The sequence below is a fragment of the Hyla sarda genome, chromosome 9, assembly GCF_029499605.1.
Source record: "Hyla sarda isolate aHylSar1 chromosome 9, aHylSar1.hap1, whole genome shotgun sequence".
Classification (NCBI taxonomy): domain Eukaryota; kingdom Metazoa; phylum Chordata; class Amphibia; order Anura; family Hylidae; genus Hyla; species Hyla sarda.
The window spans coordinates 28,244,476-28,262,816 of NC_079197.1; the positions used below are offsets into that span (position 1 = coordinate 28,244,476).

Sequence of the window (18,341 nt, forward strand, 5' to 3'; positions counted from 1 at the left end):
CCATTTAAACTTTATTGTGATCACTTCAAAACGTTATTGATTCATGAGTGTGTGTTCCTCTTTAAAAAGACAGCCTCTGTTCAGGTTATTTTGTCATTCCATCCCTTTTAAGAAAAGAATTATCCATTTATGTCCTATAGCTGCACGGGATGTATTTCCTGCTTAATGACAGAGACACTGACGGCTGCTGGTTAAAATCTATCTCAATTAGTCACTCACATTCCTAATCACACAGAGGTCCCGGCGCTGATGTGAAGAGGATAGACATGGCGGCCTTGGCGCATTACGAACCTCTGGCCACGCCTATCCGACTGTTGCTGAACGCAGAATAAAGAGTTTTTCAGGCTGTTCAAGTCCTGAATTGCAAATGTAATAAACTTTCTCATCCTGGGGTTAGTTTATGGGGGTAGAAACGCATGGTAGTTGTGCTTTAAAGGGGTACTCCGCTTCTCAGCATTTGGAACAAACTGTCCCGAGCCCTGGAGCCGGAGAGCTCGTGGCATCATAGCCCCGCCCCTCAATGCAAGTCTATGGGGCGGGGCTATGATGTCACAAGCTCCCGATGCCGGCTCCAGCGTTCGGAACACTTTGTTCCAAACACTGAGCAGCGGAGTACCCCTTTAAAGCTTAAACATTAAATACAAAAGATTAGTTCTGTTGGGATCTCTTCCTAAATATTCTCTAACATTTTTGTCTAGTTTTAGTCATCTGACTAAAAGGGGTACTCCGGTGGAAAACATTTTTTTTTAAATGAACTGGTGCCAGAAAGTTAAACAGATTAGTAAATTACGTCTATTAAAAAAAAACTCAATCCTTCCAGTACTTATTAGCAGCTGTATACTACAGAGGAAATTATTTTCTTTTTTAATTTATTTTCTGTCATGACCACAGTGCTCTCCGCTGACACCTCTGTCCATGTCAGGAACTGTCCAGAGCAGGATAGGGTTGCTATGGGGATTTTATCCTGCTCTGGACAGTTCCTGACATGGACAGAGGTGTCAGCAGAGAGCACTGTGGACACACATAAATGAAATACAAAAATAAAAGAATTTCCTCTGTAGTATACAGCTGCTAATAAGTACTGAAAGGATTACAATTTTTAAAAGAAGGAATTTACAAATCTGTTTAACTTTCTGGAGCTAGTTGACTTAAAAAGACCTGAAAAAAAAAAATTATAATTTCCACTGGAGTACCCCTTTAAATGTCATAGATTTTAGTTAAAGTTTCAAATAGGAACTTACCTGACGTATGATGGTCTTCACACAGATTAAGGGGAGTCCTTCATAGTTAGATTTGATGATCCACTTCAGTAACTGATGTCCGAGCACCTCCAACACCATGCAGACATCTGAGCCGGTTAAGGTAATACATCCACAGACACCCAAACACCCCCAAATCTACTACATAAAACACAGCTTCTTTATGAATCCCACTAATCTCCCCAGACAGAGCGCAGCTCTAAAGGATACGTACACCATTCACACCCGATATCTTGAAGTCATCAATAAGCTGCACGATCATCTCTCTCTTGGGGTCGCTCGGGTCACTGTCTCTAACCTGAGAGGACAGGGGAGAAGGTGGCACAGTGACTTACTGCTGCGTGATGAGGTGAGAGAAGAGACTGTAATAGGCGAGTCAGGACTGCGCTGGTGCAGGGCATGTCAGGTCAGCAGTGTGTCGGTGTCAGTCCATGCAGCCTGACGGCAGAGATACTTACACATTTCAGCAGTTTAATTTCATCTATGGCCGTCTCCGTGTAATGCACAGCGCTCTTCACCACTTTGAGAGCTCCGAAACGCTTCCTCCTGCGCTCAGAAAGACCAAGAGGTTAAAGGGGTATTCCAGGTTTATATATCTTATCCCTTATCCAAAGGATAGGGGATAAGATGTATGATCGCAGGGGTCCCGCTGCTGGGGACTTCCGCAATCTCTGTGCAGCCCCCGGCATTCTGTGTCGGGCGCTGCTTCCGAGATGGAGACATGACCCGTCACACCACGCCCCCTCTATTCAGGTTTATGGGAGCCGACGTGACGGCAGTGGGTCACTCCCCCTCATGATGTCACGCCACACCCCCTCCATTAAGGTCTATTGGAGGGGGCGTGACGGCAGTCAAACCCCCTCCAATAGAACTGAATGGAGGGGGGTGTCGGTGATGTCCCCGTCTTGGAAGCAGTGCCTGGCACAGAATGCCGGGGGCTGCACGGAGATTGTGCGGGTCCTCAGCGGCAGGACCCCCGCGATCATACATCTTATCCCTTATCCTTTGGACAGGTGATAAGATGTATAAACCCGGAATACCCCTTTAATACAGGACAGGGAAAGGTTATCAAAATGTGTCTAGATTTGTAGTATTTCTCTTAAAAGTACAACCCCTGTCCATATTACCTAGTAGAAAATGTATTTAATAAAAAGGAGTGCTTCATAGCACTATAAATGTATAAATATAAACTGTATGTAAAATATGAATGGACTATATATGGGTCAGTTCACATTCTATACGGATAGGAATAACAAGATTTCTATAACCAACTCACTGAAGGTCCCAACATAGCCAGACGGTGGAGAAGTGGCCCCAGCCAAGTTTTCGCACTACATGGTATCGGCCATTAAAAAGGTCCCCAATTTTAACTGGGTAATAGCCTCCTAAAAGACAAGAAAAAAAAAAGAACATTTAAAAAAAATTGCTAAAGGGGTACTCCGGAGGAAAAAAGGTTTTTATATCAACTGGTGGCAGAAAGTTATTCAGATTTATAAATTACTTCTATTTAAAAATCTTAATCCTTCCAGTACTTATCAGCTGATGTATGCTCCGGAGGAAGTTGTGTAGTTCTTTCCTGTCTGACCACAGTGCTCTCTGCTGACACCTCTGTCCATGTCAGGAACTGTCCAGAGTAGGAGTAAATCCACATGGCAAACCTATCCTTCTCTGGACAGTTCCTGACACAGACAGAGGTGTCAGCAGAGAGCACTGTGGTCAAAATGAAAATCTACACAACTTCCTCTGTACTATACTGCAGCAGCTGATAAGTACTGGAAGAATTAAGATTTCTATATAGAAGTAATTTACAAATCTGTATAACTTTCTGGCATCAGTTGATTTGACATTTTTTTTTCCTTCCAAATACCCCTGTAAATGATGAATCAGCTCTATGAGGCTTTGTTCACATTAGCAGCATGGAAACATCTACTGCACAATAGATCAAAATCAAAAGCGTTGGACCCTTCTGAGTTATGAGGTTGTCTGTGGGGTCGCATTGACGCCAGCCATGGTTTGATGGAAAGAATAGAACTGTGAAGCTACAATGCGGCACAGAGTGTAACTATAAGGAACATTAAATAGCCCAACAATAGTAATTTTATGTCACAAAATGTCACTGATTTCAAAGGGAAAACATCCCACATAATGTATTTTTACTTCTGTTGACTGCTAGGGAAGGAAGTGCCCGAGACCTCTTTTCAGCTGTTTACATGCCAAAATAGGTCAGTAGTTTTTCATGTATTTTGGGACAGAAAAGCAAACTGCAGAGCTGTGTTTTGGGCTTTGGTTTTTGCTGTAGCCCAAAAATATTAGAAAAAAACTAAAAGCAAAAGAAAGGACTAAAAACGACCTGAATGCAAAAAAAAAAAAAAATAATTAAAAAACCTTTACATCATTATAAAAGTGATGGCTTTCAGGCATTAAAACAAACTATGTGTGGATGAAGTTAAAGGGGTATTCCGGCCTTTGACATCTTAGGGGATAAAATGTCTAAGGCCGGAATACCCCTTTAGCCTGTAAGCCACATACCGTATTTTTCGCCGTATAAGACGCACTTTTTCTTCCCCAAAACTGGGGGGAAAAAGTCGGTGCGTCTTATACGGCGAATACACCCCTATCGCGGCGGTCCCTGCAGCCATCAACGGCCGGGACCCGCGGCTAATACAGGACATCACCGATCGCGGTGATGCCCTGTATTAACCCTTCAGACGCGGCGATTAAAGCTGACCGCCGCATCTGAAGGGAAAGTGACACTAACCCGGCTGTTCAGTCGGGCTGTTCGGGACCGCCGCGATTTCCCCGCGGCGGTCCCGAACAGCCCGACTGAATAGCCGGGTTAGTGCTTACAGGACACCGGGAGGGACCTTACCTGCCTCCTCGGTGTCTTCTCCGTTCAGGGATCCCCTGTATGACCGGCGCTCTCCTTCCTCGTCATCACGTCGTCGCATACGTGCGTCGGAGTGCGTAACGACGTGATGGCGGCGACGGAGAGCGAGGATACCCGGCCGGCAGTAGAGACATTCCGGAGCGACGGGGACACGGCGACAGCGATGGAGCGACATCCAGGGCAGCGGTGACGGGTCCGGAGCAGCGGGGACACGTGAGTATTACCTCTTGTGCAGTGGTCTTCAATCTGCGGACCTCCAGATGTTGCAAAACTACAACTCCCAGCATGCCCGGACAGCCAACGGCTGTCCGGGCATGCTGGGAGTTGTAGTTTTGCAACATCTGGAGGTCCACAGGTTGAAGACCACTATTGGGTTCAAAATCTTTATTTTTTTTTATTTTGCCCCTAAAAATTGGGTGCGTCTTATACGCCGATGCGTCCTATAGGACGAAAAATACGCTATTTGTTTTAAAGGGGTTATCCAGGAAAAAAATAATTTTTTTATATATATATCAACTGGCTCCAGAAAGTTAAACAGATTTGTAAATTACTCCTGTTAAACAATCTTAATCTTTTCAGTACTAAAGAGCTGCTGAAGTTGAGTTGTTCTTTTCTGTCTAAGTGCTCTCTGATGACACGTGTCTCGGGAACTGTCCAGAGTAGAAGCAAATCCCCCATAGCAATCCTCTTCTGCTCTGTGCAGTTCCCGAGACAAGCAGAGATGTCAGCAGAGAACACTGTTGCCAGACAGAAAAGAACAACTCAACTTCAGCAGCTGATAATTATTGTAAGGATTAAGATTTTTTAATAGAAGTAATTTAAAAATCTGTTTAACTTTCTGGAGCCAGTTGTTATTAAAATAAAAAAAAATGTTTTCCACCGGAGTACCCCTTTAATGTCTCTTCTCACCTCTACAATAATCTCCAGGATCTTCCTGTTCCTCATTGTCAGAGCCCAAGGGCCCAGGAGGCGGCAGCACTGGTGTGGGTGGGGTAGGCGGGGGTCCGGGGGACATGGGCACATCATTCAGGTTAGGGTCAGCGATGCTGTAAGGAAACATATGAAAAATAAGCAATCTATACAATGGAAAGAAAGAATACATTTTTTTACTATTTACATTATTTATTTCCAATTTAAGAGCCCTTATACAAGGATACAGAACCAGTCTACAACCCCTTAAAAATGGCGGAAATACTGTACCTCATGTCTAGCTTTATGATTGGAAAAAAAAAATTAAACTAAAATTAAAGCCATCTACACAATGTATAACAGCGAGATCATAAGCGATTATCAGATATCCAAACACACAGAACTGAAGCCTGGCTGAGCCTTATACAGTGATCCCTCAAGTTACAATATTAATCGGTTCCAGGACGACCATTGTATGTTGAAACCATTGTATGTTGAGACCATAACTCTATGGAAACCTGGTAATTGGTTCTGAAGCCCCAAAATGTCATCCAAAAAAAAAGAAAAAAAAAGTGAGGATTAAAGAAAAATAAGTAGATAACTAATATAGATAAAGCAAATCCTTATATATAAAAATAATAAAGATCTGTTGGGAGCTGTAATCACTGTCTATGTCAGTGTTTCCCAATCAGGGTGCCTCCATCTGTTGCAAAACTACAACTCCCAGCATGCCCGGACAGCCGTTGGCTGTCCGGGCATGCTGGGAGTTGTAGTTTTGCAACAGCTGGAGGCACCCTGGTTGGGAAACAATGGTTTATGTAGAGGACAGGAGCTTCTTCAGGGTCCTATACAGTACACACAGTGTCCCAAATGGAGCCGCCCTTACCTGGTGTCCAAAAGGAGCAGCTAACCCTGGCACAGGTAAGGAGAAGTACAGAACGTGTAGTTCCTCCCTGTACTGCGGGGGGCGCTACCAGACAGCCAGTCGGTGCATGCACTTCAGTAATACAGGTGATTTACCAGTGAATGCCCATTCTGATTGGTCTGTACATTGTATGTTGAGTCTGGTTTCAAGTTACGATGGTCCAAAAAAGACCATTGTATGTTGAAACTATTGAATGTTGAGTTGAGGCCATTGTAAGTTGAGGGATCACTGTAGTTCCTCCATATCAGAGCAGACTTTCCACTGGCCATGTTCTTCCAGATTGTATTCCATGCGGGGTGCATGTACAGAAAGGGACAAGACACAATACCGCCTGATGATAGAATAAGCGCAATCCTTCATTCTACTTATAAGACGTTAAAATCCCATTGGTATTTAGTCATAAAAGATGACTGCGGTACGTCACAGGTATGCGGCCGAGCTGGGTATGTGCGGCTGCTGCTGAATTGGCTGCGGCTTACACTGGAAAAATCAGCTATTTGTCAGGACTACCGGGAGCTGGTCCTGCGGCCACACTGTGATGAGGTAACCCTTTAACAATCCAACCACAAACCGGATCAATAATGTTCATCCTTATGTCTATGGCGCAGATCACTGGCTCCATCTGCTTAAACAAGTACCGGACTATTCCTCTGTCACTATGAATACATGCGCTTCACCTGGATTATATGAAGAAATATATGTGCAACAACACACAGTTTAACAGATGAAGAATTTTCACCACTTCAGATATCTTTCCAGTTCTACAACGGCGCACCCCATCTGTACAACGGCGCACCCCATCTGTACAACGGCGCACCCCATCTGTACAACGGCGCACCCCATCTCTACAACGGCGCACCCCCATCTCTACAACGGCGCACCCCCATCTCTACAACGGCACACCCCCATCTGTACAACGGCGCACCCCATCTGTACAACGGCGCACCCCATCTGTACAACGGCGCACCCCATCTGTACAACGGCGCACCCCATCTGTACGACGGCGCACCCCATCTCTACGACGGCGCACCCCCATCTGTACAACGGCGCAACCCATCTGTACAACGGCGCACCCCATCTGTACAACGGCGCACCCCCATCTGTACAACGGCGCACCCCCACCTCTACAACGGCGCACCCCCACCTCTACAACGGCGCACCCCCACCTCTACAACGGAGCACCCCATCTGTACAACGGAGCGCCCCCACCTCTACGACGGCACGCCCCCACCTCTACGACGGCGCGCCCCCACCTCTACGACGGCGCGCCCCCACCTCTACGACGGCGCGCCCCCACCTCTACCACGGCGCGCCCCCACCTCTACGACGGCGCTCTCCCACCTCTACGACGGCGCTCTCCCACCTCTACGACGGCGCGCCCCCACCTCTACGACGGCGCGCCCCCACCTCTACGACGGCGCGCCCCCACCTCTACGACGGCGCGCCCCCACCTCTACGACGGCGCGCCCCCACCTCTACGACGGCGCGCCCCCACCTCTACGACGGCGCGCCCCCACCTCTACGACGGCGCTCCCCCACCTCTACGACGGCGCTCCCCCACCTCTACGACGGCGCTCCCCCATCTCTACGACGGCGCTCCCCCATCTCTACGACGGCGCTCCCTCATCTCTACGACGGCGCGCCCCCATCTCTAGCACGGCACACCCCATCTCTAGACCTGGGGTCTAGGGATACATTTGTGGATTTTGCTGACATGTAAACAGTCTTTTCTACACATCTGCAGCAAAATTGTTATTTAAATTTAAAAAAATTTAAAACAGTAAATCTGCAACAAATGTACATCAAAATGCACATGTACTTCCAAACACTGTTACCTTGTGTGAACATATGCTAATGGTGAGCAGTGAAGGTAAAGATCCCAAAGAGATGTCATTTTCACCATACATTCATTGGCCATGATTAAAGGTGCCTAGGCACCAGAAATGCGTCGGTTTTCTGTGTGCTATGCAATTTTTTCTGTAAGGCATGGACATTTTCAATACACTGAGATTTTTTTAATGCATTTGCTGGGTCCACTAGCGATTTGTTGTGAAGTTCTACTGGTGACCAGGATCAAGGACATAGGATCTGTGCAAGAGCTGGACAAACTCCTAACCTTGTTTGCTCCACAGCCAACACTAACAGCCGTTCCTGGTATATAAAAGGGATGCAGCATTTGCTGGATCACCGTGGTCCCTTAAATCTGCTGGGGTGCGAGGAGTGAGACCACCACCAATTCAAGTATTATCCCTTCTCTAGTCCAGGACCTCTCTACTTCATATTTCATCACATCTCTACACGCAGTATAAAGGGTTATCTGGGTACCAGTTTTATTCCATGCTTTTCCATTAAGCCTAGTTTACACAGTAAGAAGGCAGCCTGTTGGCGTCTACTATTATATATATTCTGGACGCTACGAGACTTGATTCACAGCCAACTTGGCTGCTTCTAGTGAAGAAGATGGAACAGTCTCCAGACTTCTATGTAACAGCTGAATACTAGAGCGAGCGGAGCGGCCAGACGTCACAACATGCCCGGGCTGCTGGCATTGTCTGATCCCATTTACCAATATGTCCAGCCTAATAAGATTCCCCTCGATTAGTTGGTTATTTGGGTTCCACCAATGTGAAATCATAGGAACTGTTTGTAAACGATCCCATCACTTGACCTAATAACTCCATACATGTTTTGTTATGTGCCCTGGTATATAAACAGCACCAACATATGTGACAGCGTTGTATGGATAAAATGCACGTGCTCGATAGGGATCTCCAACCTGTGGCTCTTCAGCTGTTGCAAAACTACAACTCCCAGTATGCAGAGTCACAGGTTGGGGATCACTGCTCTACAGGAGGGTGGGCACTCCCTTTTAGAGTCACTTTACCGGGGGCTGTTCTCGGCTGCTGTCATACTGTATTTGCAATGTAAAGCATTGTGCACATACATAGGTGCCTATTCACCCATTGGAGGTACAAAGTGCTTCCATCAAGTTTAGTATATGTCAGTATACTTATTTCTGCTGTGCTATTTCATAGTGCAGTGTTCCCAACCAGGGTGCCTCCAGCTGTTGCAAAACTACAACACCCAGCTATATTTTGGTTCTATTCACATCTCTGTTGCGGTTTCTATTTCAAATAGAAGCCGTGAGGCTCTGCAGGATCTGTTGCACAAGGGATCCCCATGGCCCCCATCTATGAAACAATGACTAAAATGCATACAAGAAAAGCAAAAAACTATGAACTAATCAGACAGAAAATAGGCAAAATTATCTGTGATGAGTGGAAAAGGTCATCAGTGATCAGTAGAGAAGGTTATCAGTGATGGCGGAAGAACGTTATCTGTGATTGGGGGGGGGGGCATTATCTGTGATGGGGCACATTATCTGTGATGGGGGGAGAACAGTATCTGTGATGGGGGACACATTATCAGTGATGGGAGAGAATGTTATCAGTGATGGAGGAGAAAGTTATCAGCGATTGGAGGAGAACGTTATCAGTGATTGGAGGAGAACGTTATCAGTGATTGGAGGAGAACGTTATCAGTGATTGGAGGAGAACATTATCAGTGATGGGGGGAGAACGTTATCAGTGATTGGAGGAGAACGTTATCAGTGATTGGAGGAGAACGTTATCAGTGATTGGAGGAGAACGTTATCAGTGATTGGAGGAGAACGTTATCAGTGATTGGAGGAGAACGCTATCAGTGATTGGAGGAGAACGCTATCAGTGATTGGGGGGAGAACGTTATCAGTGATTGGGGGAAGAACGTTATCAGTGATTGGGGGAAGAACGTTATCAGTAATTGGAGAACGTTATGAGTGATTGGGGGGAGAACGTTATCAGTGATTGGGGGGAGAACGTTATCAGTGATTGGGGGAGAACGTTATCAGTGATTGGGGGAGAACCTTATCAGTGATTGGGAGAGAACGTTATCAGTGATGGAGGAGAACGTTATCAGTGATTGGAGGAGAACGTTATCAGTGATTGGAGGAGAATGTTATCAGTGATTGGAGGAGAACGTTATCAGTGATTGGAGGAGAACGTTATCAGTGATTGGAGGAGAACGTTATCAGTGATTGGAGGAGAACGTTATCAGTGATTGAGAGAGAACCTTATCAGTGATTGGGGGAGAACGTTATCAGTGATTGGAGGAGAGCGTTATCAGTGATTGGGGGAGAACGTTATCAGTGATTGAGAGAGAACCTTATCAGTGATTGGGGGAGAACGTTATCAGTGATTGGAGGAGAACGTTATCAGTGATTGGGGGAGAACGTTATCAGTGATTGAGAGAGAACCTTATCAGTGATTGGGAGAGAACGTTATCAGTGATGGGGGAGAATGTTATCAGTGATGAGGGAGATCGTTATCAGTGATGGGGGAAATCGTTATCAGTGATGGAGGAGAACATTATCAGTGATAGGGAGAAAGTTATCAGTGATAGGGGAAAACATTACCAGTGATGGGAGAGAACATTTTCTGTTATTGGGGGAGAACATTATCTGTAATGAAGAAGAACATTAATAGGAATCAGGCCGATCTGAGAGAACAGAAACAATCATCTACTGTAACACCAACCACATAAAGCCCAGTCAGAACCAAAACTAAACTAAAACTTTTCCCTGCAGCACCTCTAGAGAGAATATAGATTGCTTTACTTTAAAAATTGCATTTTCAGTATTTAAATTGTATTCCAGGATTTTCTTGTCTTCAGGTGAGACTGGAGAACTTACAAAGATTTACAGATGTCTTTCACGAAGGTCTAAACGTTATATACGATAGTTTGAATACCATAATGTTAAGTAGATTATCTACTATTATAAAAGAAAAACAAACAAAAATTACCCATTTAAGGCTGGGTTCACACCACGTTTTTCAAATACGGTTACCGTATACTGTTTTCCGCTAAAAAACGTATTGCAAAAACCGTATGCAACCGCATACAACCGTATGACTCCAAATACGGTTTTTCCCCGTACGGTTCTATCCGTTTGCACCCGTTTTTTGCCAACGGTTTTGCTATTTTGTTGGAATTCGTTTTCAAGCAATTTAATAAAGTTTCTATTGTTCTATTGAAATTCCAATCTGCGCATGTGTCAACTCCAAAAACGGATTAGAAAAACCGTGTGCAACCGTATTCTGAAATTCTGTGTACGGTTCTCATAGACAACAAGGTTAAAAGAACCTCATACGGTTCGCATTGCGGTTTTCCAACCGGAGGCAAAAACGTGGTCGACAGCGTTTTTGCCTACGGTTGAAAAATCGGCAAAACCGTATCCGAGGCAAAACGGATGCAACCGTACACAACATTTGGAATACGGTTTACAATGCATTCTCTATGCATACGGTTTCGGATACGGTCGGATACGTTTTTTTGCGGAAAACCGTATACGGTTACCGTATTTGAAGATCGTAGTGTGAACCCGGCCTTAGCGGGATCCCATATAGAAAAGGGTTATCTGGCCCTTTAATATGTGCCACTAACACATTTCTCCATCACAAGGCTATTTTAGAAGAACGGATCTTACAGGCGTTCCTCACTTTTGCACGGGGTGTGATGCCTATTTGCATTCAGCGGGGTATGAGGACTCTACTTATAACAGTATATCTGTACATTTATCCTCTGCAATACAAATACATAAACACACAAAGGTCACATAACATTCCTCCTCCATTGTTTGTATGATAAATGGAATGAGACGCTCCTCTTAGAAATGATATTTTTACTCATTAACAGCAGACAAGCCCTTTCCTCCATCAGATTAGTAAAAAAGAAAAATAAATAATTAAAAAAATTACTTTCTGCAAGAAGAGAAAATCCTGCTGCCTCCGTCTATGGATACAGCAGATTGTATGAGCCTGAAGTCCAGTGTTTACCAACCTGGGTGCCTCCAGCTGTTGCAAAACTACAACTTCCAGCATGCCTGGGCAGCCAAAGGCCATAGACAATGCCTGATGATGGGATAGTGCAGTGTTTCCTAACATGTGTGCCTCCAGCTGTTGCAAAACTACATCTTCCAGCATGCCCGGACAGTAAAAGGCCAAAAACCATGCCTAATGATGGGATAGCAAGGTGTTTCCTAACCAGTGTGCCTCCAGTTGTTGCAAAACTACAACTCCCAGCATGCCCGGACAGCCAAAGGCTAAAATCCATGCCTAATGATGGGATAGCACAGTATTTCCTAAACAGTGTGTCTCCAGCTGTTGCAAAACTACAACTCCCAGCATGCCCGGACAGCCAAAGGCTGTCCGGGCATGCTGGAAGTTGTAGTTTTGCATCAGCTGGAGGCACCCTGGTTGGAAAACACTGCTGTACACTGATGTCAATGAGCCATAACATATAGCTGTAAATGTAGTCTATAGACTGGAGGGATAGGGCAAGCAGCTAGAGATGAGCGAACTTACAGTAAATTCGATTTGTCACGAACTTCTCGGCTCGGCAGTTGATGACTTTTCCTGCATAAATTAGTTCAGCCTTCAGGTGCTCCCGTGGGCTGGAAAAGGTGGATACAGTCCTAGAAGACTCTTTCCTAGGAATGTATCCACCTTTTCCAGCCCACCGGAGCACCGGAAAGCTGAACTCATTTATGCAGGAAAAGTCATCAACTGCCGAGCCGAGAAGTTCGTGACGAATCGAATTTACTGTAAGTTCGCTCATCTCTAGCAGCAGCATTATGGGTAAGCTCAGCCTTACTGCAACATTAATATTTCCATGTCAGATTTTTCATGATTGTTTCAAGGTCGCAGTGACCTTGTAGCCTTTAGGTTAACACAGCAGACAGGTAATAGTATCTCACATATGTGAATTCATATATATATATATATATATATATATATATATATACACAGTAGAATCTCCCAATCGCGGACACTCACAGGGAATTAAAAAAAAAGTGTCCACTATTGAGAGATGTCCCTTATTGGGAAAAAGGCTCATAATTCTTCCTAAATGACGGAATATTGTATTGTACTCACTATAGAACCCTGATCGAACAGGATAAAAAGCTATATTATAGTAGAATCTCCCAGTGCCGTTTTAATCTCCCCTCATCCCTCCCCCGTATCATTTCATCGCCCCCTTTTATACCCTGTGCCACCTTATTCCCCTGTGCATAAAATTATCCTCCATCCTTACTGCTTTCCCCTTGATCCCCCCTCCCCATGCCAATTCATCACCCCCCTCCTCTTTTTGAAATGGCACAGGGGGATAAAGGGGGAATAAAATAGCACAAGGGGTGGTAAAGAGGGGGTGATGAATTAGCACAGAGGGCTGTAAAGGGGGAATTAAATAGCATGGGGGGGGGGAGGTCAAGAGGTAACCTGTGAACTTTTAGGCCGATAGCCGATAACTTATACCCATATTCCGTGCATTTTAATTCCCCCCCCCCCCTCCCCACACCGGGGATGGGGGAGGCAATGGGGCAGCGGCGGCGGTCTCTGGCCAGAGGATAGGCAGGGGGAGGCCTAGAGTTTGTGATATACTCGCCGTATAAGACTACCCCTCTACCACGATGTACGGTACCTTACCAGTGATTGGCTGCTTGTTGTATACAAAGCCTGCTTGGATTGGTCAGCTCTCGCTGCCTGCTCAGCCCTCCCTGTGTCCAAGACTATCAGAGCGGTACATGCCTCTTTCACCCATTTGGCACGCCCTTGTATCCCATTACCGTACCTCCTTCTCCGCCTCTCTGATCTCGCACATGCGCACCTGCGCCGCCTCTCCAATCTCGCACATTCACTCCTCTGCTGCCTCAAATCTCGCACATGCGCCGCTTCACTGCAGTCCTCAGGAGCGAGATCTGAGAAGCAGGGAAAGAGGTACGGTAATAGGATACAGTGATCCCTCAACTTACAATGGCCTCAACATACAATAGTTTCAACATACAATGGTCTTTTCTGGACCATTGTAAGTTGAAACCAGACTCAACATACAATGCTACAGACAGTCCAGATCTGTGACACGTGTCAATAGCCGGAAGAACTGACCAATCAGAATGGGCATTTTACTGGAAAAACCCTTGTATTACTGAAGTGTATGCACTAACTGGTGTCTGGTAGCGCCCCCAACAGTACAGGGAGGTATTACATGTTCTGTACACTTTACCTGTCCCAGGGTTACCTGCTCCTGTGGACACCAGATGAAGGCGGCTCCATGTAACTTTTTTTAGGACATTGCCTGTACTGTACTGGATCCCGAAGAAGCTCCTGTCCTCTACATAGACCAGTGTTTCCCAAGCAGGGCGCCCCCAGCTGTTACAAAACTACAACTCCCATCATGCCCGGACAGCCTTTGGCTGTCCAGGCATGCTGGGAGTTGTAGTTTTGCAACAGCTGGAGGCACCCTGGTTGGGAAACACTGACATAGACAGTGATTACAGCTCCCAGCAGATCTTTCTTACTTTTATATGTAAGGATTTGCTTTATCTATATTAGTTATCTACTTATTTTTCTTTAATCCTCACTTTTTCCTATTTTTGGATGACATTTTGGGTCTTCAGAACCAATTACCAGGTTTCCATAGAGTTCTGGTCTCAACATACAATGGTTTCAACATACAATGGTCGTCCTGGAACCAATTCATATTGTAACTTGAGGGACCACTGTACATATAAGGACGGGCCGGACGGGTGAAAGATGCGTATTTTTCTGGGCACAGCACAGTCTGTCCATACTCCGGTGTCCCGGCCGACTGCAGCACCAGCCCTATAGGACGAAAAAAATCTTAATCCTTCCAGTACTTAGCAGCTGCTGTATACTACAGAGGAAGTTGTGTAGTTCTACCCAGTATGACCACAGTGCTCTCTGCTGCCAACTCTGTCCATGTCAGGAACTGTCTGGAGCAGGAGAGGTTTCCTACGGGGATTTGCTCCTGCTCCGGACAGTTCCTGACATGGACAGAGGTGTCAGCAGAGAGCACTGTGGTCAGACTGCAAAGAACTACACAACTTCCTCTGTAGTATACAGCAGCTGATAAGTACTGGAAGGATTAAGATTTTTAAATAGAAGTAATTTACAAATCTGTTTAACTTTCTGGAGCCAGTTGATTTAGAAAAAAAATAGTTTTCCCCGGAGTACCCCTTTCAGATTATGTTCCTTGTAACTTGCTTTAGCATATAGTGTATTTATCTCTATGCATTTATAACTCTTCTTAATGTTATCACTTTGCACTTTATATGTATTATATACTGATCAGGAGCAGCGCCTGTATCTCTTATGCAGTTCTCGTTGTATTTTATGCATTGTTTTTTTTTTTTATCTGTATACTGATTTTATATGTTGATTTTCTAATAGATATAAATGTATTTTTCTGACTATGCTTTATTTTATTTATTTTTTTCCCATTTTGTGCTTCTTTGGAGTTTAACAAACCCTTTATAAACATAAGTCATAGAAATCGATCACTACAATCTGGCAATGACGAAGGTGGCTTTACAGCCTGTCACCACTGGCCTAATGACAGAATACAGACTGCCGCAGACAATGCCTGATGATGGGATAGCGCAGTGTTTCCTAACCAGTGTGTCTCCAGCTGTTGCAAAACTACAACTCACAGCATGCCTGGGCAGCCAAAGGCCATAGACAATGCCTGATAATGTGATAGTGCAGTGTTTCCTAACATGTGTGCCTCCAGCTGTTGCAAAACTACATCTGCCAGCATGCCTGGACAGCAAAAGGCCAAAAACCATGCCTAATGATGGGATAATGATTGGTTTCCTAACCAATGTGCCTCCAGTTGTTGCAGAACTACAACTGCCAGCATGCCCAGACAGCCGAAGGCCATAGACAATGCCTGATGATGGGATAGCACAGTGTTTCCTAACCAGTGTGCCTCCAGCTGTTGCAAAACTGCAACTCCCAGCATGCCCGGACAGCAAAAGGCCAAAAACCATGCCTAATGATGGGATAGCAAAGTGTTTCCTAACCAGTGTGCCTCCAGCTGTTGTAAAACTATATCTTCCAGCATGTCCGGACAGCTGAAGGCCATAGACAATGCCTAATGATGGGATAACAAAGTGTTTCCTAACCAGTGTGTCTCCAGCTGTTGCAAAACTACAACTCCCAGCATGCCCAGACAGCCAAACGCCATAGACAATGCCTGATGATGGGATAGCACAGTGTTTCCTAACCAGTGTGCCTCCAGCTGTTGCAAAACTGCAACTCCCAGCATGCCCAGACAGCAAAAGGCCAAAAACCATGCCTAATGATGGGATAGCACAGTGTTTCATAAGCAGGGTGCCTCCAGCTGTTGCAAAACTACAACTTCCAGCATGCCTGGGCAGCCAAAGGCCATAGACAATGCCTGATGATGGGATAGTGCAGTGTTTCCTAACATGTGTGCCTCCAGCTGTTGCAAAACCACATCTTCCACCATGCCCAGACAGTAAAAGGCCAAAAAACATGCCTAATGATGGGATAGTGCAGTGTTTCCTAACATGTGTGCCTCCAGTTGTTGTAAAACTACATCTTCCAGCATGTCCGGACAGCCAAACGCCATAGACAATGCCTGATGATGGGATAGCACAGTGTTTCCTAACCAGTGTGCCTCCAGCTGTTGCAAAACTACAACTCCCAGCATGCCCAGACAGCCAAACGCCATAGACAATGCCTGATGATGGGATAGCACAGTGTTTCCTAACCAGTGTGCCTCCAGCTGTTGCAAAACTACAACTCCCAGCATGTCCGGACAGCCAACGGCTGTCCGGGCATGCTGGGAGTTGTAGTCTTGCAACAGCTGGAGGCACACTGGTTGGGAAATACTGAGTTAGCAGATACTATCCATTGTTAAAATAGTTCATCAATGTCTGACTGGGGGGAATCTGACCTACAGAATTGAGGATTGTCGGAGGGGCTGTGATGCTAAAATGAAGATGTTCATAAAGCAATTGATATTTTCGCAATACCCTAACCCCACTAAATCCTGATGTACTACTACTACCAGCTATGCGACACTGTACAGTCACCACATCCAAACTGCGCCCACAGCCTTGATCTAGGGCACAGCCGGCCCCCTGCACACTTCATGTCATCCAGCTGCATACATCCACAATGCTCGGCTGATAAGCCCCCTGATCCTGTATACGCCATTCTTCCGCGCGCGCAGAAATCACTGCAATGTATTTCCTGGCTCTGAATGGGTCTGTGATGATTTCACAGCTCACAGATAGATTGGCAGCAGCATGAGGGTTATAAATACACAGCAGCTGCCGTCGGCCTGTGGGGGTTGGGATCCAGTGCAGAGCTCCGGCGTGCAAAGCGTTCCAGTCAGCGAGTATAGAAAACGCTTCAAGTGTGCAAGCAATGCTGCAGCTAGCATTCAATGCAAGGGTTAACCGCGCCGGAGCGATATACATAAAAGGTTCTTATTAGAGGTAAAAGAGACCGAGCGTATTATACTACCCATATGTGCCACCTAACTCACTGTTAAAGGGGTACTCCACTGGAAAACATTTTTATGTAAACAGATTTGTAGGTTACTTCTATTTAGAAATCTTAATCCTTCCAGTACTAATCAGCTGCTATATACTCCACAGGAAGTTGTTTTCTTTTTGAATTTCCTTTCTGTCTGACCACAGTGCTCTCTGCTGACACCTCTGTCCGTGTCAGGAACTGTCCAGAGTAGGAGCAAATCCCCATAACAAACCTATCCTGCTCCGGAAAGTTCCTAAAATGGACAGAGGTGTCAGCAGAGAGCACTGTAGTCAGGCAGAAAGGAAATTCAAAAAGAAAATAACTTTCTGTGTAGTATACAGCAGCTGATTAGTACTGGAAGGATTAAGATTTTTAAATAGAAGTCATTTACAAATCTGTATAAAGGGGTACTCTGGTGCAAAACTTTATATTTTTTTTTTTAAATCAGAAAGTTAAACAGATTTGTAAATTAATTCTATTAAAAAATCTTAATCCTTCCAGTACTTATTAGCTGCTGAATACTACAGAGGAAATTCTTTTCTTTTTGGAACACAGAGCTCTCTGCTGACATCACGAGCACAGTGCTCTCTGCTGACATCTCCGTCCATTTTAGGAACTGTCCAGAGCAGCATATGTTTGCTATGGGGATTTTCTCATACTCTGGACAGTTCTTAAAATGGACAGAGATGTCAGCAGAGAGCACTGTGCTCGTGATGTCAGCAGAGAGCTCTGTATTCCAAAAAGAAAACCATTTCCTCTGTAGTATTCAGCAGCTAATAAGTACTGGAAGGATCAAGATTTATTAATAGAAGTAATTTACAAATCGGTTTAACTTTTCGGCATCAGTTGATTTAAAAAAAAAAAAAAATCCACCGGAGTACCCCTTTAAACATTGCTAAAACTCAGTGTGCCTAACATGGACTGGAAAAGTAGCTTGGTGTGTATATCCCTCTCTG

General features: G+C 45.2%; 1 protein-coding gene across 2 annotated transcripts in view; it reads right to left on the reverse strand.

Annotated features, from left to right (window-relative positions):
- SRPK3 (SRSF protein kinase 3) overlaps window positions 1-18,341 on the reverse strand; it is a 47,854-nt gene that overhangs the window by 25,882 nt on the left and 3,631 nt on the right. For both annotated transcript variants that reach the window (XM_056538254.1, XM_056538253.1), the window contains exons 3-7: window positions 5,056-5,192; window positions 2,536-2,644; window positions 1,718-1,805; window positions 1,470-1,557; window positions 1,242-1,348 (exon numbers count right to left, since the gene is read on the reverse strand). In XM_056538254.1, the coding sequence (XP_056394229.1) occupies window positions 1,242-1,348; window positions 1,470-1,557; window positions 1,718-1,805; window positions 2,536-2,644; window positions 5,056-5,192 (529 nt within the window). The remainder of the gene's footprint in view (window positions 1-1,241; window positions 1,349-1,469; window positions 1,558-1,717; window positions 1,806-2,535; window positions 2,645-5,055; window positions 5,193-18,341) is intronic.